This window comes from Chelmon rostratus, chromosome 8 (genome assembly GCF_017976325.1).
Source record: "Chelmon rostratus isolate fCheRos1 chromosome 8, fCheRos1.pri, whole genome shotgun sequence".
Taxonomy (NCBI): Eukaryota; Metazoa; Chordata; class Actinopteri; order Chaetodontiformes; family Chaetodontidae; genus Chelmon; species Chelmon rostratus.
Window position 1 is genome coordinate 23575852 of NC_055665.1, and position 24079 is coordinate 23599930.

Below are 24079 nucleotides of genomic sequence, written 5' to 3' on the forward strand. Positions count from 1 at the left end.
GAGATCCACCACCTGGTGGTAACGTTCAGGGTAGCACATGGGCCATGTTTGCATTTCTTTATAGAGTGGTTCCATTTTTGTGGTGAACTGAGTCATGGAAAGACAGCATACATTCATTTTTGTGACAAATAGTTAAGTACCGAGTTGAATACTGTTTAAATATCTGGCACAGTAATCATGAAGCCTGATAAAAACAAACTAAAACAGTGTAAAGTGTGAAATGTTTATTTGACAGCTTACTGTACAAAGTTATTGATTTGATTTGACGTTACATAAAGAAAATTACAGACAAAAATACATTGTGTTGTATACAAAAGTGTATAAATAGCTTCATTGGAAAGCCCTTCATTTGCATATGTTTCAGTGCAGCTTGTAGAGCAGAATTAAAGGGATCCTGTGAATGCTACGCTGCAGGGTGGGGGTGGGGGTGTGGGCGGGAATGGGCGAGTCTCAGCTTTTCATTTGAGCACAAGTTGATTCTCAAGCGTGTCCAGCTTCTTTGACATGGCTTCAAGTAGGCATGTTAAGGGAAAGATGCAGGAACAAATGAAAACACAACCCAAAAGTTTGGAAATGTGTTTTGCATTATGTTAAAGAGGACTTACATTCGACGAAATTTCTCTAGAAATTTGGGTGAGTAGAACCTTTAAAGGCAGAAAGTAATCCTTCTGAATCATCTCTTCTGACCCACCAGGAGTGTGTGGAGGTGTATTTATCTGCAGAGATCCTGCCCACGTGTTCAGGATGTTTCTGAGCATCACACTTTAGACAGTAGGTGCTTAGCCTCCAGCCAATAGCAGCGCACAGGGTGTGAGGGGCGGGACTCCGGATCATAAGCATGCATCCATGAGGAGCCATTGAGCCGGGGAGGAGGGGGCAACTTTGACCAGGATCAACAAATCCTCCTCATTCTGCCTTTAAAATGACTTATGTGCCTGACATGCCCTCACAACATGTGTCAGCATTAAGGCTTTCTGACATATTAGTTTCAAAAATCAGAAAACAAAAGACATGGTATAGGTACTTAGCAGTGTTTGACCCAATTAAAGTTGTTCTCAGGATTGAAAACAACATGGATCATTTTTGCTCTCATCCCCACTGCTGGTGGCTTCAGCAGTATTGCACAGTCTGTCCTGGAAAAGCATCCTTAGAGGCAAACATCCAGACAGAAAAAGTCTAAGAACTGCAGAGTTGCATCTGCCCAAGATTACCAAAAACAAAAACACTGAATGTTAGTGTAAGCGTGAAGTCATTAGCTTGTGAGAAAAGGATATTATTCTGCACCAGGTTCTTCAGCTTCTCAGTGACCTGGTTTTGAAACATTATCACGTTCTCACACTGGCACATGTTTTCCTCCGATGGTTTGTCTGTGGGGAAAGAAAAAATGAGATGAGAAGATCCTCCCGTCCTTGGACGTGTTTATTTTTTCTTACCTTCCCTATCTCGCCCTTTCCCTCAGCCCATCTCCTCTAATCTTTCCCTGCAGGTTTGCCTTCCTGTCCCTGCCCGTAGAGACTGATGTAGCTGTGGGTGGGACACAGTTAGCAGTGCACGTGATTGTGAAGCAGAAATGCCTGCTGTGATGTGTTTTCACACAGCGTTGCAGCCTAAAAGAATGGATAGAGTTGCTCGAATCAGTGGTGATCAGAGCAGCAGCAGGTGGCAGTGATGCACCATTTTAATGGAAGGAAGTGTTTTCAGGAAACTGGCCTGTTGGATGGAGATTCAGATGAAATATCACCGAACAGTCCTGTTAGTAATGTCATATTCTTATAGATTTCAACTCGGAGCACTTTAATACAATTCTGAAGACCCTGTTTGAGGGGTTCAAGTGTCTTTTGTAGTGACGTACCTGTACATATCCTGGACTTGAGCTTTTTTGCAATTTCTCCCATGTTCTCAAAATCTTTAGCGTAATAAAGGTGCTTCTCATCAGGCTCTGAAGCTATTTCTCTCAGTTCCTGCTCAATGGCTTTGCCAACCCCCAAAGCATATATTGTGACCCCTGAAAATAACAGAAAACAAGACAATAACAGGACATGCTCATTAGAGACAACTAAGTTTGATTAAAAGCTGTAGTGCATCTGAATGGCAAGGCAAGATAATCAGTGTACCAGAGTTCTTTGCTTTATTAGCCCATTCAGACACATCATCCTGTGACCTGCCATCAGTAAACACGATGCTGACACGCGGGATGTTCGGCCTGCCTCCCTCTTTAGCTGAAAAGCTGAACTCAAACATGTGACGTAAGGCTGAGCCAGTCATGGAGCCTCTCCCCATGTACTGCATCCGGGACACAGCCTGCTTGATGCCCTGCGCCGTGGTGTGCTGGCCCAGGGTGAACTCTGTGCGCACCTTGGTGGAGTACTGAAGAAGGCCAACATGTGTGCCTGTCCTGGAAATGTCCAGCGAGTCCACAATGCCGTTTACAAACTGCTTGACCAGCTCAAAGTTAGCAGAGCCCAGGCTCTTGGAGCCATCGATTACAAAAAACAGATCCATGACCCCGTCGCCACACTCTGGCTCTGTCGGAGACAGGGACATCAAATACAACACCAAAAACACCTTTTATGTCATTTCACTCAAATTCTGAGGGAGAAGTTCTATATCAGAGAAAGTTGAGCTCATACTTTTGCATCTTTTGCCATCTTCAGCCAACATAAATCCTTCAAAACATCTGCAGATGTAGGAGTCAGCGGTGCTGACACACTGGTGTTCACAGCCATGGTCCACTGTCTGACACAGATCCAGACCTGAGAGATGAATTATAGAGAAACAAGGATTAGTTTGATGATGCTGTGGCACATAAAAGTGTGCAAAATATTCCTCAGTGGTATGATACATCATGAAGGGCCCTGAGTTGTTGGAGACGTTACAATTGCAATGTACGATCATGGAAAATTTGTATTCCTAATTGGAGTTACTGTAACTGTAAATCCACTGTTTTCATCATCACCATCATTGTTAGACTAATAAATATCTGAGGACATGAATACTGCATGATGGTAAACATAAACACAGAATATCCCCTTAATCCGGGGGGGAGGAGAAAACAGAATTTTCATTGAGCACTGGGATTAACAATGACCTCACAACCGGTTCAAAACTCATTCAAAATTATGTAACATATAAATACCGGAACAGTCACAGCAGCACTGACAGCATGAAAGATTATGTTCTGCATTTTGTTCACTTTGCCTCACACGGACATCAGTTCTATCTTTTTTATGCTGTCAAATATGTGACCACATTTAAATCAGGCCTTTCTTCACTTATCCACAGATTAATGTGAATTGAAATGAAAATAAATCAGAGAAAATGTAACGAGACCCACTGCTACATAACTTTTTTTGTATTTTTCACTGTATGTCATCTATTCTCAGGCACTTCTATTCTGTAGTGTCCATCGAGTCAGTGTTTTTGAATATCTACATCACATCCTTTAGCTGCAGGTAACCAAATACTAATGACAATGAATGAGCTCGGACTCACTTTGGCATGTTTTCCCATCGGGCCTGAGTGTGAATCCATCCCTGCATTTACACACACATGAATCTTCTGTATTCATAAACTCCTGTTGACAGCCATGTTTCCCGTCAGCACAATGGTCTATCTCTGCAGCAAGCAGTCAGGGAGAGAAAATGAAACAACACTCGCCCACTGTCCAGTCTGACACATGGAAAGCATTCATCACCAGTGGTGATAACAGTAATACAGTATGACGTTTCTTCTTGTGCTACAGTTGGCATGCTTGTGATCATGCTGGACTGTTGGACTCGACCCCAAAGGCAAATTGTTGGACATCTACAGTAGATATTACTGTGTGACATAACGTCATTGTGAGGGAAATGTCTGCGTTGGAATCAGAGGAAAGAAGCTCTGGACACTTACTCTTGCATGTTTTCCCATCAGGCCTGAGCGTGAAGCCTTTCCTGCATTTACACACGCAGCCGTCTTCTGTGCTCATGAACTCCTGCTCGCACCCGTGGGTGCCGTCAGCGCAGTGATCGATCTCTGAAGCAAACAGTTTATCAGGTGAGGCTGGCTTAAGGAGTAAATACTTTCTGCCCTGGAAAGATCAAAACCTCACAGACAGATTATACCAAATGTACTGAGCACATATACTGTATGTTCCTTTCCTGCATTCTTCATTTTGTTCTGTTTATTCTGTTCTATTCTAACTCCAGACTGCTAAATAATCTTGAAGTTTAGATCTACACAGAACAATTTTTCATGTACAGCCCCCACGCATCCTAAGAACACCTGAAGCCTTTCCTGTAACACAAAATATGACTATATACATCAGCACTTGTTATATATCAATAACACGTTATTGTTTGAAGTGTTTTCCTGCTCTAAAAGTCTAAAAAAATTTAAATTACAGTAAGGAAGCTGAAAAAAAGCCTGTGACACTTACTCTTGCATGTTTTCCCATCAGGCCTGAGCGTGAAGCCTTTCCTGCATTTACACACGCAGCCGTCTTCTGTGTTCATGAACTCTTGTTCGCACCCGTGGGCGCCGTCAGCGCAGTGATCGATCTCTGGGTGGTATAAACGTTAGAGAGCAGAGGCTGAAGCGCTGTCGACACTATCAACAAATGATAAGTCATGGCTGTAGAGGACACTAATCAGCACGTGTGGCAACTTGAAATCTTTTTAGTATTAGAGTTCAGTATGTTGCTATAAAGCGACTGTGTCATTTCACCACCGGATAGAAGCACTTACTGCTGCAGGTCTTGCCGTCCAGATTGAGGACGTAGCCCTTCTTACACCTGCAGATGTAGGACTCTGGAACGCTGACACAGTCCTGCTCACAGCCATGGTTCCCCAGGTCACAGAAGTCTATTTCTGAGGAGGATGAATCTCCTGTTAATGCTGTTGTACCTCTCCTACTCCAACACTGCTACTTCCAGCAACACCACTGCTGCTTTTAATGTTATATTTTCTTCTGCTAGTAGTTCTGTGACTACTAGAATGTCTACTAATAGTTCTGTCTGCCTGTCAGATCAACAAACACTCAAAAGTATGATAAATATGTGACAAAAGAGAAAATTAAAAATCCAAATCCACCCTCAAAAAGACTCTGGTACAGGTGTGGATCTGTGAATTCAAGACAGGAAAGATCAAACAGTCGGTCTTGTTTTGACACCGTGGATACACCTCCACATTTCAGCAGCTGTTCTGGTGATTGCTAAAGCACATTTCCTCCAGGAAATCTCCCCCACTTTACTTTCTGTTAACATCTACCAGGGGAGCAGAGGGAGCAGTGGTAGGAGGGACGCCGCTGGCAGGAAGAATGCTGGCTCTTCTTCGGATTGGAGAGATATTACAGTACATTCACCAAACCGTATGGTGATCATCCTTTCTCAAGGTGTTCCCTTGTCCATCAAGAGTAAATATTGTAGAAAAAAATACTTAGAAATAAGACCTGCAGAGTAAAGCTTGGCATTCAAGGCATTAAACACTAAAAAACAAAGGAGCTGAAAAATATCTGCATGTGTATGCAACTGAGCAACATTTTTTGAGGTTTGCATATTCAAATGTAGAATGCAGCAACAAAAAAAGGGGACGTGATGGAAGAGGTTAGGGTCACCAGTGATGAAGAAGGCAGAGTCCTCGCTAAAGCATGAAATGTCGTATTACTGTTGCATGTCTTCAGGTCTATGGTGAGTTCATATCCTGGACGGCAGCGGCACTCGTAGCCATCAGGCAGGTTGGCACAGATGTGTTCACAGCCATGATCCACCTCAGCACACAAATCCTCAGCTACAGAACAAAGAGAATTTTGCTTTCAGTGGAGTTTGCAGAATCAAACCTGCAAAACCTTTCAAAAAGAACAGATCAGATGAGAGAGAAGGAGCTCCTTCACCTTTACACGTCTTGCCATCGGGGTTGAGGGTGAAGCCTTTCCTGCACTTGCACCTGTATGAAGCAGGGCTGCTCACACAGATGTGCTGGCACTCATGGTCCACCACCTCACACATCTCTGAACCTGGCACACACGCACACACACCAACACATATGTTTATACAATACGTATGCACAAGAGAGGAGCGACGTTGGAATGAAAAGATGGGATTCATCACCTCCACATAGTTTGGACTGGAACACAGAGATGAGGGTTTCTATCTGGCTAAAGTTGGCCACCAGGTGCACATGCTCAGAGTGTGGCTCACTCCCTATGGTCTTCAGAGTGTTCATATCCACCCTGCCCACTCCGATAGCAAAGATCTGGATGCCAGCCTGCCTCGCCTGAGCCGCAATCTCCTCCACTGTGTCCTGAGGCCGCCCGTCAGTCACTATCATAGCGATTCGTGGGATGTGCAGGTTTGCTGGGCGTGCTCCGTGCTCCTCAGTGAAGGATGTCTCCATGGCGTACTGGATGGCCAGGCCGGTCATTGTTCCAGTGGCGAGGTGCTCCATGTTCCTCACCGCCTGTTCCACCTCAGCTTTGGTGGTGTACGTGTTGAGGGAGAACTCGGGCTGGACCACACTGCCATACTGGAGCAGACCGACCCGTGTGGCTTCAGAGCCGACCTCCAGGAACTGAAGCAGGTTGATGATGAAGGTCTTGACCTTCTCGTAGTCGTCAGGGCGGATGCTTCGGGAGCTGTCGATGACAAAGACGAAATCCAGCGGGATTGCTTTGCAAGGGTTCTCTGCGACCAAAGACATAGAGGTTTGTGATCAGAGAAACATATATTGCAAACTCACGGCTCAGTTTGTGTCGAAATGAACTAGATTTCAAGAGCTCTGACTTTGTGTCTTATAGACAATAAGAAATAGAAAAAAATTGCACTTTGCAAAACTTACGTAACTGCTAACTTACCCACTGCTTTGGTTTGGGCAGTTGTCTCATTTCGCCCTCTGGCTGCAATGGGTCTGGGACGGCGTCTGTCCAGTCGAACCGCGTTACAGCACAACAGGCAGAAGAGGCCGAGAGCCAGGGACCTCATTCTGTCTGCAGGAGACAGCTGCAGCGTTTAGAGAGAAAGATCTGATAGTAACAGAGTACGAGCCTGAAAAGACAAAGGCAGAGAAAGAGAGAGGCAAGAAGGAAATTGGCAATCAATTAATTTGGCAATTGAAAAAGTAATAATAACCTTTTGGGGCAAATCCAAATATTTTATGTTCCAGATTTTTTGAATTTTGTCCAAACTTTGGCCACATGAAGGACCACATCGCTCAAAGTAAGAAGCTGATGGAGGATGTAGGTTTTCAAAGCCTTTGAAGTGGAAAAAAAGTGCTTGTCTGCCAAGGAATCCAGTGAAATAAAGGTTCAAGGTTCACAAATAAAAATGTAATGTGCCTTACAAATGGACACATGGTGGCACACCGCAAACCAGATTCTTGTTCTCGTGGTCTAACTTCACGTGAAATTGCCATCTAACAGACAAACAACCATGCGGGACTGAAAGCTTGGCGTAGGAAACTAATATAGTGACTGTGTGTCACTAAGGTGACTAGTGAAACGCTGCTTTAAGTTAATGATGAGGAAGGATAAAAATAGAGGGAACTTTCACCTCCCACATATTTGACCTCCTCAGCTTCAGATTTCACATTTCAGTGTGTATAGATGTGATGAACACAGCATTGCACAGGTTTGTAGAGCCAGAGGAAAGAACACATTTCAAATGACGTAATCCGACTGTAAATTTAACTTACTTATGGCTGAATTCCATTTTGGACTAAATGACTGTGGCCTACACAAGTGTCATGTTTTCCCATCTGCCATATGAAGTCAACAAACTCCACATGAATGAGCTTTTGGATATACTGCTGCATAGGTGGGTTAAAGTGATTAAAGACAGACTGAAAAGCACGACAGACTGTTTCCCCATCCAGTCCCCAGGAGAGTCATTCATTACCTGTCATATCAGACTGCAGGCTCCACTGCTGTCTGAACCCTGTCTGTGATTGGTGTAGAAATGGCAAATACATCCACATTCAAAAACTGAATGGACAAATCTTAGTTATAAGGCAGCATAGAATCTCAAGATTTCTTAATGGAGTTCTGAACAGCGGCTTCAGCTCTGTTCAGGGTGATGACACTGACTCGGTGCTCAGTCTGTTCGCAGCTCTGGCAGATGAACAGCCCCACACAGACATGTATATGGTAGCCGCTGACCTGAGACCTGCAGGGGTCACATATCCATGCTGCATCCTGCACAGAGCTGTCGACCTCCGACCTCACATCTGTTTGATGTCTCTCTGCCGCAGGTCTGACAGCTTTTTCTTCATTGACTGCTGGTCAGTGTAACAAATCTACAATCGATTTGAGTGTGATAGCTCTCCATACTGTACCACAGGTTTAAATGTTCTCATGTTATATAATGTTGTCCTTCACTGTCACGTGCCTACAGATGATTCATTTAATATGCACACCGCTTAGGAAAAACATTTTCCAAAATATTTAGTCTGGTTGTGATAAAAACACATTCGCACATGAATTAAAGCCAAGGCTTCTTGTTTACTATGAAACACAAAAACAACATGTACCTACTCGTGTTTTACTGGACCTGATCTCTGTTTTGCACATTCCCTATCTCTGATGACTTTTCATGATGTAGGTGATGGAAACTAAGACGATATCTCAGCTACGTAAATACAGAACACAGGTGGCAGCTGGTGACTCCACTTTTTGCAATGTTCTTTAAAAAAGCTCAAGAAAATGTATGAGTTCCTTTAAAATAAGATATTCCAAGTATGCAAATAGACTCTGCAGCACTCCAGCAACTAAACAGACTGAAGCTATGAGGAGAATAAATCAAAAACTACTCACCCTGCTATCAAAACCAGCAATTCCTCAACTCCTATTCAGTTTCTCAGTAAATCCCAGCACTGGGTCAGGAGGGTTCCAGCAGGAAGAATCAGTCAGACAGTAAACATGCATTTATCCCAGCCCTCTCCCAGTCTGTCCAGGCACTTGCATTGCTCTGTCCTTTACTCCATCCACTCTCTGTTTCTCTGTTTACTCCCACTCCAACTCCAACCACGGAGACGCCTCTTGTTCGGCTCATGTTAAACAGCAACTCTGTGGACACATCCACCAACACTTGGGACTGAACTCCTTACTTTTACACCTTCAAACATTTCCTATTAGGATGATTGCTGAGTGGGCATGAGCCCTGAACCTTGTTCATGCTCCACAGTTTGTTCCTACATTAAAGAACAAAAAAATCAATGCCCTGTTCTGCTGAAGTACAGCTGAAGTAGAGCTCTTAACTCATATTACTAATACTGGTATTGCTTGTATTACTATTGACAGCTTTATTATCTTTACATTTGCACACATTTGCATTTGCACATTTTTACTATTATCAATAGTATTATGGTTATGTCATCTTTTTTGTAGTTTCTTTACCTGCTTTAAGTATTTCATCCTTCTTTCTAACCTTGCGTTGAGCAGGTTGTACTGCAAGAAAACAATTTCCCTGCAGGGAGCAATGCCGTTTTCTGAATCTGAATTTGAATCTAAACTAATGCAATACATAAGCAGCCCTCATGATTTCAGATTCAGGGACACTGAAGGCATCAAATCCAGGGATTTAAGGGATATTTTATGTATTTTAAAGGGTATGTGTATTAATCATCCACTGAGTATTAACTTCTGTTTTATTTGCTTTATAACAGACTTTGCACAAAAATTGAGCAATAAAACTTCAGTTTTTATTTAAATATGTTTTAAGAGATTATTGCTCTTGTTTTCAGTCCACTCATTTCTACATGATCTTATCTTGTGCTGTAAGCAATGATGTTATAAAGCAGGGGCGTCAAGTCTTTCCACCAAAAGAAAATACTGTACATTTCTATTGTCCTGCAGTCTAATAGGTCATAGACACTGTGAAAGAGCCGTGTGGTAATTTTACTCATGTGTCTTGGATGAACTCTCCACATCCTCATTGGAGCAGCAGTTTATGGAAAGACTCAGTAATAAAGTCAACATAGTTCCAACCACTCTTGTGGTACCTGCCTGCCACACAATGAGCACCTTTATGCACAGTCACCTCTAATAGTTTCCAGGGCCACATCTGCGCTTTATGCTGACCATACAATGTCAGTGTCAACAGCAGAAACAATCAGAATTTCTTTTTTATTTTAAGTCATTCGTTCTGAGTTCACGCACAAGCTTCACATTAAAAATAAAACACAAACATCTGTCGGTGAAATTAGATTTTAATAGACAAATAAATGTCACATCTTTATTTTTCATACAGCAGCAGTCCTTGGGGTTGAATATTATGTCCTTGCAGGACATTTTGTGTCCAGGGAGCAGCTTGCCAATAGCTGCATCTGGTGGAACAGACTTGTGTGTTTACACAGACCAGAATCTCCCACTGGCCTAATTGAAAAAACACAACCGGGGTCCATTTTTATTGAGATCCTGAACGTAGAGTAATTTCACCAGGTTTCCTAGAGCAACTCATTCACAAAGAGCAAACTGATTCCAGATCAGTGCTACTTCTGTGCTGTCAAAATAGATAAATAGCAGCCCAAGACATTTCTCGTCAATCAGTAGAAACACACACTAACATTTAAAAGTTCTGAACGTCAAACGGCACAACTCAACACTCCTGATGTTCATAACACAAGACAGGTCTGTAACACAGTAACAGAGGGTGATATGTTCAATATACGCCAGGTTGCTCTGTGATCATGGCAGAATACAGGCAGATGCATTTCTTTGGGAAAACTTCCAGTCAAGGCGACACTTCACACATGGATCTATAAAGGGCACCCCATCAGAGAGAAAGTTATGAATAAAGGCAATCCAACCCTGATCACGAGCAGAGACGAGACAAACAGGAAACAGATGGTCATCTTTGCATCTGTGCAGAAGTTAAATAAGTCATAATCATAATCATATCAAAGGTAGGACACGTACAATACTATTACAGGTACGCACAAAGTATAAGTAGAATAATAAAAATATATAGAGTCATCTATTAAATGTTCTTGTGCCTTATTACACCCAGGTTCAAATGCATAAAAATGCACATCATTTCTGGAATTCTTCTAACAGATTGAACACATGGAAGAGTTACAGCAGCACTAATAGAAATAAATAACAGGAGGGGGTGAGAGGTCACGGTGGTGGTCGAGGTTTGTGCATACATGTGTCAGATGATTCTGTGTCAGTGCATGCATGGCTGTACTGTAATGTGTGTGTAGCAACTATATATCCATGAATATACTGTACACTGGAGAGGCAGTGTGGTGCATAAATTCTGCTGGGGTGTCATTAACAGCAGGGTCCAGTCAGCAGGATGCTGGGAACGTGTTCATGCTGTGGCGGTGGTGTAAGGTGGAGGAGCCTGCTTGGGAGGGATGCTGACGCTGTCATCATACGGAGGTAGCAGCACCTGGAGACGAAGAGAAAAGAAGAGATACAACAGATTTTGGTTAGTGTGAGTTGTTCTATCACTTGACTTTAGAAATAAGCAGGTCCAATTAAAAATCAATGGTGTCAATCTTGTGAGAAATACTGCAAAATTATAAGAATTCTGTCAACGTACAGCCTGGTTTTGTTAAAGTTATATAATATTACATCAGCTTTGGTGCACGTCCAAACAGTAAAAACTTTGGATTAAGTGAAATATTTATAAGCCCAGAAAGAGTTCAAATGGCACATTCTGATCTCCTAATAAATAGGTTAAACTAAAGGATTTCAACCAAATATTATTATGCAACATGCACAACTTAAGTATGCAAGGCAAGCCAACTTTATTTGAATGGCACATTTAACACACAGAGATAGAAAGCACTTTGAGATTAAAACAACAGAATAAATGACATGACACAATTGATCTTAAAAAAAAACCTTAGTTAAGTACAATAAATAAACACAGTACGAAGTAAAATGTTTTTAGGAACTGTATGAAATGTTTATTTTAATTTTTCCTGAAGGGAGGGTAGTCTGATTGTTCTGAGATCATTTGAGGTAATTTTTTGGCCCCAAATTTCTAATTCATTTAATCTTTTTCTTGCAAGATTTATTGTTTAAAAAGATTGAACTGCTACATTAAAATATCTACGTCCAGAAAAAAACACGTCATGGACAACAATTGTACCTCTGTATTTTCCACTTCACAATAGCAGCATGTCAGTTTTGAGACAGTGAATGCTCATTATTGCGGCATATATATTTTTTTCAGCATGAACTATGGCTAGAGTTACATAAATCATATCATACCATGATGCTGGAGTCTGAGTCAGTGGGTTTAGTTATTGTCGACCAGCTACAGATGAAATGATGAGCTGATTAATTGATCAAAAGAAAAAAATGTTTTAAGAACAAATGCCAAGATGTACTGGTTCCAGTTTGATTAGAGTGAATATTTGCTGGTTTTCATACTTGACTATGATCAGAAACTCAGTATCTTAAGATTTTGAGCTGTTGGTCAGACAAGAGATTTAAATGTGTCAGCTGGGGTCTAATAAATTGTGATGGGAATTTCCTGGACCGTAAGATTCATCAATCAATGAGAAACTAATCCGCAGATGAATGAAAATAACTGCTAGTTGCAGCCCAGTGAACAATCTGCCATGTTTTGCGAGTCGATGCTGAAGAAGCTGAGCAGAGAAGCATGCTGATGCTCAACAGTGAGTCTCTGCACGGCTGCAGCCAAGCAGTTAATGTGTGTTTCAAAACAAAACAGAAATGTAGTACGACACAGAGAGTGAAAAGATATGGGACAATATACCGTGTGAAAACAACAAGGCAGGTGTGGGCATCCAGATTTAGTTTTAAAGCTGCACACAGCCTGTCCGTCTGCACCACAGACAAGCCACAGTTTCCTCTGAACAAATGGCTCAGCTTAGAGTCTCCTGTCGTTGGATAGGTGACAGACGTACAGCTGAAGCATGAAATGATAAGCTGACAGCAGGGGTTTGAGGGAAATCCTCAAACACATGCACACCCCAAGAGGCAGAAACTGCCATTCAGCAATTTGTTCATCTTACACTTTTCAACTCACTCTTCTCAGGTTTGCCCAGACAAACCCGTTCACACGTCTTCACAGCACTCACAACAAAGCCTGCCCTTCCACTAAATGTGTGAATGGGACCTTCCTCAACAGCAACGTCTTGAGTGCAAATCAGAATTCTGCTTTTACTGTCGACACTAAAACACTTGTAGGCTCTCTATGATCAGTGGACCAAAACGTGATTATGATTGCATTTCTCTGATTGCAAGTGAAGAGGAGAGGGTGCGGGAGAAATGAGAGGCCAAATGCAAGTTAGAAATGAGAAGCCTGTGTGAAAGCGCAGTGTTTGCAGTTAACCAATGGTTGAGTCATCACCTATACCAACCTCACATAGAAATTAGTTGTACTAAATTCTGCTAATTTTGTTCTAAGAGGCTTTTCAAGGGTTACTTGCCATGTAACGCACCTGACTGTGTGGCTGTGAGTGACCTTTCTGTGCGTCCAGGAATTCAGCCCATATGGAACGCATTAGTGGACTTTTGACCTAAACTCTGTATAACTGATGCGCAGGCACGCTATACCAAAAGCCACAGGCCTGCCTGTGGTCTGCAAACAGCTCTAATTGAATATGTCTGGCTCTAATTGAAAAAGCATACCTGCAGAGGTGGGGTTAATGTTAGGACATCAAGGGGCAGGCTGCTGCTTTTCTGGCACTTTTCACTAATGATGTCACTGAGCTGGAGAGCGGCCTCCTCTTTCTCTCTTTACAGCTCAGGTGTTTTAGCCATCAGGAGACCGTGCACTTTCCTGTTTCTCAAAACCCCTAAAACATCGCATAAAAGCACCTACTGCGTGAAGCTGTGGGCCGTGTCGAGTTGTTTCAAATCGTGTGGAGTGTTGCACTCAGAGGAGCCTTCAGCTGCAGACTGAGGAGGACAGGTTTCTCACAATACCCGTGAAAGCCAACATACTGTAAGGTCAGATCAGAGCCGGCGACTGATGTGTTCATGCAGAAAACATTTTCTCACAGTTTAACTGCTCTGAATTCAAAACAGCTCATTAGAGTTTCTACAGCCTCATTTGTCTTCTCCCTCCTGTCAAAGTGGAAGTAGTTACAATAGGTGTGTGGGCAGCAGGGCTGCAGCTGTCACAGGGCCAGACCTGGGCAACAGGACACCGGCAGGAGCCACAGAAACAGCCAGACAGAGCTCACTTACTGTACTACTACTGCGCGTCAGCCGCCATCATAATGACTTTGCCAGCCTGGGGCCTCACTTCTCTGTTCAGGTCCATTCATTCATCCTTGCTAGCCTGTGTAAAAGTACCTGCTACCACAGCTCAACTTTTTGCTTCCTTCCTCCCACAGCACGACGACGGCTGCCAGACTGGCCTGAGCAGAGGAAAACTACGCATGCACACGTGAAGCGCGGTCTGGGTTGAATAAGGAGCTCGTTTTTCCACAGGAGTGGTTTTGTTGTCTTTGGAAGTAGAAGAAAGCAGCAAATCAAGATCAGATATAGTTTTTATTTGGATGACAATATAAGCATAAAGGATATTTTAATGGACTATGAATATGGTAGCATACTGCACACATGCTCTGTGATGACTCTGACTTGTAAATCATTTGATTTGCTAGTTAAACATTTTAGTCTGTTGTGGAAATATTCCTCTTATTTGTAAGGCTGGCAGCAGTATTTGTTCAGCTGTACACCACATGTTGACGTGAGAGCGCTCAGACGATTGTTGAGCGTTGCGCAAAGGTGTTTGTAACAGCTCGTTGGAAAATCACACAGGTCGTCTGACAGGAAAAAATGTTGGTCGAAAAAGAACTTTTTTCTGCTGGTTTTGTTTAACTGTAGTGTGACTTCCCAGAAAACAGAACAGCTGAACAGGACATAGACACAGCTCGGTATAAATGCTCTTCCATCCTCTGTTCAACACACAAGTCTGGTGACATTCAGTTCTTTTCTTATTGTGCATTCGATCGGCCATAGAGCTCCGTTGTTGTCCAAAATCTATTCAAAATCATAAATGAGCCACTCCATCGGACTGGGCGACCATGAACACACACACACTCAATCCCACATACACTGTCCTGCTGCCCTAATCACTCAGTCGTGCACTAAATGTGTATTAATCCGCTGATGAAATTAGTCCCACACGAATGCACTCTTTACTCCTGTTTGAATAAAGTTTGTGAAAAACTACAGTGGCCAGCTGTTTAAGAAAACTTCTGAGCCTTCTTAAAAAATAAATCTCCGCGCTCATTGTAGTTCTTTAAAATTTAATTCACTTTTTCACCAAGAACCAATGGATAGGCAGGGTACCTAACAGATTATTGAGACTAGCACTCAAGTCGCCATGGTGATATGGGTCCTCTGGTGGAATACAGATGCTCAGGCGACTTACCGTGGTGTCATTGGTCGTGACGTAGAGCAGGATTTCAGAAGAACCCCGGCCGGTCACATATCTGTAGCAGTTCCACACACATGCAATCAGGTAGGCCTTATTTCAGACGGAAAGAGAACAAAATCACAGATTAGAAACTTGAACTGCCGAACGTCAGTATCATTCACAATCAAGTTACTACTTCTTTCACTTGTTGAATTCAGTGTCTGCATCGCAGCTTCTGTCTGAGGGCTATGCATCACTTTAGAGTAGCAAAAACAACTTCCTGTTGTTCTCTGTCATGCAGGAATCATCTGGCTCTCAGCAGGCGGCTTGCTACTGGAACTCCCCGGCCAAACACAACACCATCTGCTACATCCATCCGCTAGGACCGACCAAAGCCACACTGAGCTCTCCAACTTCTATAATAACCCAATTAATAGGCCACTTTAATGCTCTGACAGCTAGGTTATTTTAACAGCCCCCACAGGAATATGCAGAGATCCATTTGCAGCACAGAGCCAGTCCACTGCAAACGACACTGACAACGTGATAATGATGCTGATTGTGCAAAGCAAATCATACCCTCAGTGAGAAATGGCCTCACACAACTGCTGATCCACATACAGACTCAGAGGGCCAAACCATGCCATCTGACAGGTTACTATCATCTGTAGTCCCACAATCCAAACCCCCACACACATTAACATTAGCAAGTCCACAGCCATGCAAGCAACTCTGTGAGGCTGCGACATGGCAAGTCAGTGCACAATAACATTGACAATACTAGCATGTTGATGTTTAGTGAGTTGTGTTTAGTATGATCACCACTGTAGATTAGTGTGTAGGATGCTAGCCTGTGATAATTAGCACTAAACTAACCATGCATTCACACAGTCTTGGAATAATAGGAAAAAAGGAGTTCCCAGCTGGGAAAATTCACATGAACGCCCGCTCCAGTTGGAACATCAACCTGGAAAATTTGGGTAGAATATTTGCAGACTTTGACGTCACATACACAGAAACATGGCGGACTAAAGTAAATGTTAACATGATGGTAAGAAACTTTTTATTAATTCATATATTTTTTTGCTCACATGTATTTTGTAAAATAACATTTGATGCAACCTTTAGTTGCTGCCCACACGGTGACCTGGACAACCGAGGCTGATCAGAATGTCATTAGTTTTGAAGCTATTTGGTCAGAAACCAAATCAAAAGTTTGACCTGACCACCATCCAGGAACCATGAATTTCTGAGATATTTCAATACATAAATGAAATCTTTGACCTGAAATGATTATCACAGCCAGTAGGATTCATCCCCTGAGTGCCATGAATGTCTGTACCAAGTATCATGGCATCCAATAGTTGTTAAGATATTTCAGTCCAGCCCAAGTGTTGGATCAACTGACACTGCCCTGCCTAGAAACTCGCCACATGGCTAAAAATACACAAGTGATTGACAAGTAATCTGTCACTGTGATATTAAATCTATCCAGTAATGTGAGAACACCAACAGCAACAAACCAAACTAAGTGTTAGAATATCCGATTCTGTTATCAGCTATCAGATATGATTTTACCAGCCTGCTTCATAGCTACACATTGACACTGTGGGAAAAGCAGGTGTAAATAATATAAGTAACATGTAACTTTTCCCACTACACTAAGTCAAAAATGTCTGCTGCGAGAACGGCCGATTGGACAGCATCGGTGAGATTCATGACTCCTGTTAGAAAAAAAAAAACTCCCAAGATAATTTCCTATCCAGCTTCCATAAAAATAAACAAAAAAAAAAAAAACTGAAAAATAATAATCAGAACTTTCAATACTCGCAGTCTGCATTCCTCAAAGTGGGTGAAAGCAAATCCATTTCAACTCCACTTAAGTCATCATAAAGTCGCATGTGGACAGACAGTTACATAAATAAGCATGAGTCTGTGTGACAAAGCTGCATGACACACCTTTTCTGTTGTACATGGAATGTTTTGTGCTGCAATTATCAGCATGGCAGGCCTGCAAAGAACTACAAGTGCTGCTAAACATACGAAGAGAATATGCAAATTAAGGTAAGAAAACGTTACCTTGAAGCCGAGAATACAGCCGATGAAGAGCAGCACGATGAGGACCAAGCACACGTTGTTGAGAGCATCGATCTCCTCTTTGTAGGGGAAGTTGTCAGGCTGCACACGAGTCCGAGAAACAGATGCAGCAGAGAGTTTATTTCAGGGGCTGCAGTCGTTAGACAGCGGAGGCAGCTGTGGCTGATCGATACTGACATGTGAACTGATACATGACGGGTCAAATGCTCACAGAAACCTTTGGTCAATACCCTGCTGCTACATGTCACTGACTTCACTTTTAAAAGGTTTCTTACCAGCTGCTGCAGGTAATCCTGTATCGTGTTTGGGTAAACCACAATGCTGACGGCGACCAGGGTGTTGAGAGCGAAGTCAAATATTTGGTAGCAGAAAAATGGGATGATCCAGGCGGCTCGCAGCTGAAACAGAGACATGTACTTCAGGTATTTGGGATGGGCTAATGTGTTCTAGCAGAGAATCATAAATCAGAGCTGGAACTGGGTCGCAGCGAGGTGTGCTGAAGGTAATAAAACAGGAGGGATGGTGTTTGGATTTGTTATGTTTTTTAAATACATCAAAAATAGATGTAGCTGTAGATGTAGTAACTGTGTGCAGCAGTAGACTGGCAACATTATCACTTTTTAAACACTCTATTTATGTTATGGAAGGTAACATTTGAAGGTTCCCTGATTCCCGCCTGTGCACATACACACGGCTTGTGTATAAGAGCACAGAACATTTCCACTTTTCATCAGCAGCCCTGTGCGAGTAGAACAGCATAAAGAGAAATCTGATGAATCATTGTTTACCTTGTACGCACCATACGTCGCCATCCCACATATAAGTATCATCAGCAGAGAGATCGCCGAGGCAATGCACATGTCTGAGGCAGAGAGAGGCGCGGTTAAAAGTCAGTCACAGTCTCTGGGAGGTCACTTTCAGTTCCAAATCAAATGTTTACGACATCGTGTTGAGCTGATCTGGGGGATACAGATTCCGCACAGAAGATAAATGACAAGCTGCATCTGTCAACCAGACAAGGAATTAACCTCTACTCTGTCATTGGCCTGACCTCATATCAACTCATCCTAACATAACAAATCATTCTGTTACGCAAGGAGAGCGCCAGGCAAAGCCAAAGTACAGTAAATGTGGCACTACTGGGGAAAACAGTGCATTCAATGCAACATCTGTCTGTCCTGTGACCCATCGAAATGCCATGCACATGCATTATAAAGTGGAAATATATGTTTTGTAGTTCTAACTAACAGGCTGAATCCTATTTGCTCATGCAAAGACTTGTGAAAGCGTGCAGAGAGGCAGAATGCTGCTTCTTTCCCAGAGTCTAATTAAGCTGAATTTTCAAAAGAGCAGACAGAATCAGACCTTTGGAAAACCATCTTTAGAGTCTTAATGCTCCACTAACTTTATCTGTCTGTCACTTGGAGTTGGACATGTAGTGCACAGTGGGTTTTCGGAGCTTTCTCACTCTAAACAACATTATGAGAGCTCTGACTGACTAGCGTGGCTCAGTATAAAGAGAGTGTAATGACTGAAAGGCTGCAGGCTTTGTGATGATGGAACAAGCGTGCGACTGAGCTCACTCCTCGTTTAAACAGAATTAAACGAGCTGAAGTTGCTGCTCGTTGTTTGGCTTATTTGGCTCAACTTACTGCCCCAGGTTTTTACTAACTGAACTACAACTACAGTCATTCAGTTGAGGTTACGTCGGGTTTAGAGGAATCCACCTGTTGATCTGTTGGGGTTGCAAAATTGTATTTGTATTTGAATAAAAGTAGAAATAGGCGTAACAATGCTGTTTTTTCATTACACTTTTTAATTTTAGGATAATTTAATGTTAAAATAAGTGTTCTTGAATAAAATTGAACTCCGTTCTTCAAGACAACGCTGCTAACGCTCAGCCATGCCTCAGCATGTCTCAGCAATGAGGCTATCTCGTTGCTGACAGCCAGTATGGATGGTAGAGCCTGGTCTGGTCCCTCTTCTAGTTTTGACTCTTGGGTCTTTTATGGCCCAGCTGCTTCACACCCTCCCTGCTGTCTTTGGGCCACACCTCCTCATTTACCTACAGCTTGAAAAACCAAAGGTGAAACGGCAAATCCCAAATGGAAAATATTTAATTTAAATGTGAAATGGTAAAGTACAATAAATGCATAAATAAATAAATAAAATGTTTTTTCTATCTAAGCTTTTGATTTAAGTATTTCCATTTAAGATTCACCATTTCCCATCTCGAGTTTCACATTTGGTGTTTCCCTTTTCTTATTTCCATCAACATTTTCTATTTCATCTTTACAATGTAAGATTTCAGATTTCACTTTTTTAATTGTCACTTTACATCTCAAACTGTCATTTGACATTTGCTTTGTCTTTTCATGTTTAATTATGGCCTGATTATTCCGAGCAGTGTACCAACATGATTTTCTCTTTAATCTTATTTCTTTTAATATTCTATTTGGCCTTTCAATTTTAATTATGACCAAAAATATCCATATTCATCGTCATAGACAACAAAATAGCAGAGTAATGAGCTGAAATAGCACTAGCAGAGCACTGTTCATTGCCTGATGGCTCATTTTTTGTCTGTCTCATAGCTCAGCGCTCTGTTTTGAAGTTTTGATGCCCGATCTGGCTGCTGTACAAGCTTTGATGCTGCTTTGAATTATATTTTTTGAGCCAGCGCACCAAAAATAATAACTAGCGTCTCTGTCGACAAAGGCACAGAATCGAGCTCACGCTGGGTTACTTGGCTGCAAAAACAGAATCTAGAATCGCTTTTAGTTGATTATCAGATTTGTCATTCGGTCAGCGGCTTATTTCCAGCAGATATGGAGTGGTAGAGGTTTAAAATTTCAAACAACACAACCGTCACTATAGCTCTCACTGAGCCTTGCTAAGATAACTGAGCGACATCACAGTGATCTTATTCCTATGAGCAGAAGTCATTCCTCAGGCTGAGTGTGGTCCTGACGCAGGGGCTGCAGCAGCTGGCCCAGCCTGCAGTAATGGATCATGGGACACCCTAATCCCCTGGAACTGGGACAATACAGTCATTCCCAATCAGAGGCTAACAGCAGCATGTGCTGTGGCCCAACTCTTCAGACTGTTCCAGTGCACACCTGGTTTGTTCAGAAGGCTTTTCAGATGCTCTGCACACATGCACGTTAGGCTTCCATGTCTGTGGCTTTAGGTTTGACTTAAAAAGAAGTGCTGACCGTCGTCTAGACATATGTGTGAGGTCCCTCTAACAACACAATAAATCATTCTATTAGTCAGACAAGCCTATTGAGCCGATCACCCCATCAAGCACAGATTAAGTCATCTGTCACAGTCAATTGTAGGAGATTTAGTTTCAGGTTGAACGGAAATGCTGCAGAGGGCAGCGGACTTTTACCATTACTGTTAACATATTCATTCATTCAGAACAATTCATCTGCTGGTGGATTTGTGGACTATTTACGGGACATTTACTGTAAAGTTGTGCCCTTCTGGGCTACTTACTGGCATCATCCATGACATCCAGGTCATTAGCCAACTCAGCGCTGGTCAGGTGGTACTGCTCAGGATCACTGAGCGCTGTGAGTAGGATGAGTAACACCACTGCATTGATGAGCTTAGAGAAAGAGGACATACGGGGAGATAAAGGCAGCAATATGGACAGACAGGTGGGGGGCAATATGGGCAGGAGTGAATGGAACAGAATGAAAAAGGGCAGATGGCGAAGGTGTTCTGACATGCACAGATTTCTAAAATGTCACGAGCTGCAGAGTCACAAAAGAAAAATCCAAATAATGAAGCTTAAACTCTAGCCTACAGCCTGCGTCCAGCTATATTAAATGACGTGCAGTCACACACATCGGCCTTTGTTTTGGTCCGGCCCCGCGCAGCTCATTATGCAGATGACTCATACGTCCCCATTGATCAGGTGAGTGTAATGGAAAATTCTCTGCAGTCAATCGGCAGCTTGACACAGAAGCTGCTACCTGAGGAGGCCGAGTGCTGATTTATTCATAGGGAGCGGAGAGAGGATTTTTCCACATGTGGTGTTTGGTTTAGTTAACCCTCTCCTGCATGTTCGTGATGCATTCAACAGAGGATAATCCACATGAGGAATTTAATCAAACACAAAGAGGGTCCATATTTCATGTTTTCCTTCAGTAAAAGATTTTTTAAATCCCACGTCACGAGTTATTAGTAAGAATAAAATCAATGATGCAGAGGAGGGCAAACCAACCTAAAACTCAGTGACTGATACCCAGTTTACACACCAATCCTTCATAGGTCTCTACAAATCAAGTACTCTTCTGTATATATAGTAAAACTACAGCTAAATATATACATTGAATTTTTTTTTTAATATCTTTTTTTAAAGATAACAATTAAATTCTTTTCTAGAGGTACGATTTTGTGTTTTAATAATAATGGACTATACTGTAAAAGCCAGCACAATGAGACAACCCTGCACGCGGCATGAATGCTTTCTGATGAGGTCATGTTTTCCCATATGGTGTCTTTCTGGATGTCTACATGGGTGCAGTGAGTGACAGGCGATAGGCGGTGCTCACCATGTACCAGACCCCCAGGATGATGGTTCCTGTGCGGACATGGCAGCACAGACAGCAGCTCGTGGAGTACCAGCGGTCCCACGGGGAGATCATCATCGTGTCTGCTGGATCACAGCTGCGCGAGCATTTAGAAGCGACGTCTGTGTTCACGAGATAGAGAGAGTCCCGTCAACGTCCGCCGAGCGTCGGTGCTCGCCGAGGAATGACAAACATCCGACCTGTCCGTTACTTATCACCGTGAGCAGCTTACCGGACCGGAGCTGCCAGCGTGAAGCTGGCGTCAGGGTAAAAAGCTAATTCCGGTTTCAAAATAAAACCCGATAATTGTGTTTCTACTTGTAAATATGAAATATAACGGCTTTATAGGCAAACATTTTTATCGAAATCACCTGCCATTCTCTCAGTTACTATCAAAATACAATTTATAGATTGGCAGACATACCATTGACATTCTCTTTCAGTTAGACAAACAATTTTGCCTGTTATCTCCATATAGTGTAACACATTATTGATTAATCCACCACTTTTTTTGTTAAATTACTCAATTGTTTGATCTACAAGATGTCAAGAAGTAGTTAAAAATTGCCCATCATAAAATGTCCGGCATGGCATTCAATTAATCTGTGATTAAAAAATCAGTTGCAAAAGTTGTCACCGAGGTGAGATTATGAACAATATGTTTATTTCTTCTGGCCATGTCAGTGCCTCGGTTGTGTTCTCATGACATTTAGACTGTTTCAAACAGACTGACACTATGCTTTTATTTGAAGTCAAAACCCTCCTGCTTCCGGTCTCATTCTGGTCAACTTGACGCAGCTGGATAAGGTCGCATTACCTTGTCAAGTTGATGATAAACACCGGAGCCTGCGACAGACTAGATGGGATCAAATCCGATGATATAACCTGTAATTTCCAGAAAGTTATAGAGGAAGCTGAAATGAAATAGTTTGAATCTAGAAATTACAGGTCGTGTCTTTTAGCAGTATCGTGACATTGTTCAAATGTGAACTACTTCTTGGACATTTTCAACCTCCCTCAACATTCCCTTTCTTTTGGTCCAAATGTCAAACACGAACACCTCATGCTTTTCTCTGATTTCCTGACCTGGTCTGTGTTATAAGCCGAGTATTTATTTCATAATGGTTCTGCTGCAGGCCCGAGGCTTCAACCTGACAGATCCTGAAAGTAATTTGCCAATTATAGGTGCGACAGCACAGATGGCCTTGGTCATTGTCATCCTGTTTCATGAATCATTACACAGCAGAGGGTTGCTGACCAAAACTGTATATAAACCAGTCAAGCTGCAGCTTACACCCATGTCTGTCCAGACTCACAATATGTTAGTGAAGACTATAAAGGACTTCAATAATAGGTAATCAGTGTATTTTTTGCTGAAACAGAAGTTATCATGACATTGACATGTATGGTTCCAGTGAATAATTCACTTTGAGACTGTTTTCCGGAGAAGAACAGACTTATAGAGAGCTTCACCACATGGTGCAACAACAATCACCTGAAGCTCAATATCAGCAGACCCAATGAGCTTGTGGTGGACTACAAGGCTTCAAATATGGATGTTGCTGCAGAGAAGCTGCCAACAGGAAAATATGGATTCACACACATCTTCGACCCGGCAGTAGAGGATCTCTACAACCATCACAGCTTCAAGACAGAGACCCAAGATTAGTCCCACCAACTCAGTATCTGATCAAATGTGAAATATGGTCACAATCTGCCTTCTGTTCCTGAGTTATGCTGTTGAATGATGGCCAGAAGAGTGTTTTTGTAGAGCATCGTGATGTCACAGTGAAGCTGACCTTTGACCTTTTGGGTATAAAATGTCATCACTTCATCATTGTATCCTGAGATCTTTGTGTGAACTTTTGTCATAATTAGTGTATGAATTCTTAACATGTGGCCAAAAATATGTTGTGTGGTCACAGTGATCAGTTCTTCCTTAAGTGCAAGTTCATGTTTTTGAACAAATTCCCTCAAGGCATTTATTAGATATCGAATTCATGAGATGGATGGACAACGCCTCTGCCCACCGCTGTCAGCGAGGCATAAAAACTGAAACATAAAGAAGACCAAATATAGA

General features: G+C 42.4%; 2 protein-coding genes across 2 annotated transcripts; both read right to left on the reverse strand.

Moving 5' to 3' along the window:
- Positions 1-309: 309 nt before the first annotated feature.
- LOC121610569 (matrilin-2-like) lies at positions 310-8902 on the reverse strand. The gene is made up of 13 exons (XM_041942746.1): positions 8782-8902; positions 6829-7018; positions 6086-6658; positions 5869-5991; positions 5643-5765; positions 4725-4847; positions 4418-4540; positions 3493-3615; positions 2631-2753; positions 2115-2525; positions 1853-2005; positions 1275-1367; positions 310-514 (listed from the first exon to the last, which is right to left on the reverse strand). Exons 2-13 carry the CDS (start codon positions 6953-6955, stop codon positions 459-461), a joined length of 2151 nt encoding a protein of 716 aa, XP_041798680.1. The 5' UTR covers positions 6956-7018; positions 8782-8902; the 3' UTR covers positions 310-458.
- A 1309-nt stretch (positions 8903-10211) lies between these two features.
- Positions 10212-22163, reverse strand: LOC121610902 (lysosomal-associated transmembrane protein 4B-like). Its single transcript, XM_041943221.1, has 7 exons — positions 21982-22163; positions 20918-21029; positions 18205-18278; positions 17692-17814; positions 17399-17497; positions 15335-15430; positions 10212-11362 (listed from the first exon to the last, which is right to left on the reverse strand). The coding sequence occupies exons 1-7, from the start codon at positions 22075-22077 to the stop codon at positions 11282-11284; spliced, it is 681 nt and encodes a 226-aa protein (XP_041799155.1). The 5' UTR covers positions 22078-22163; the 3' UTR covers positions 10212-11281.
- Between the last annotated feature and the right edge of the window lie 1916 nt (positions 22164-24079).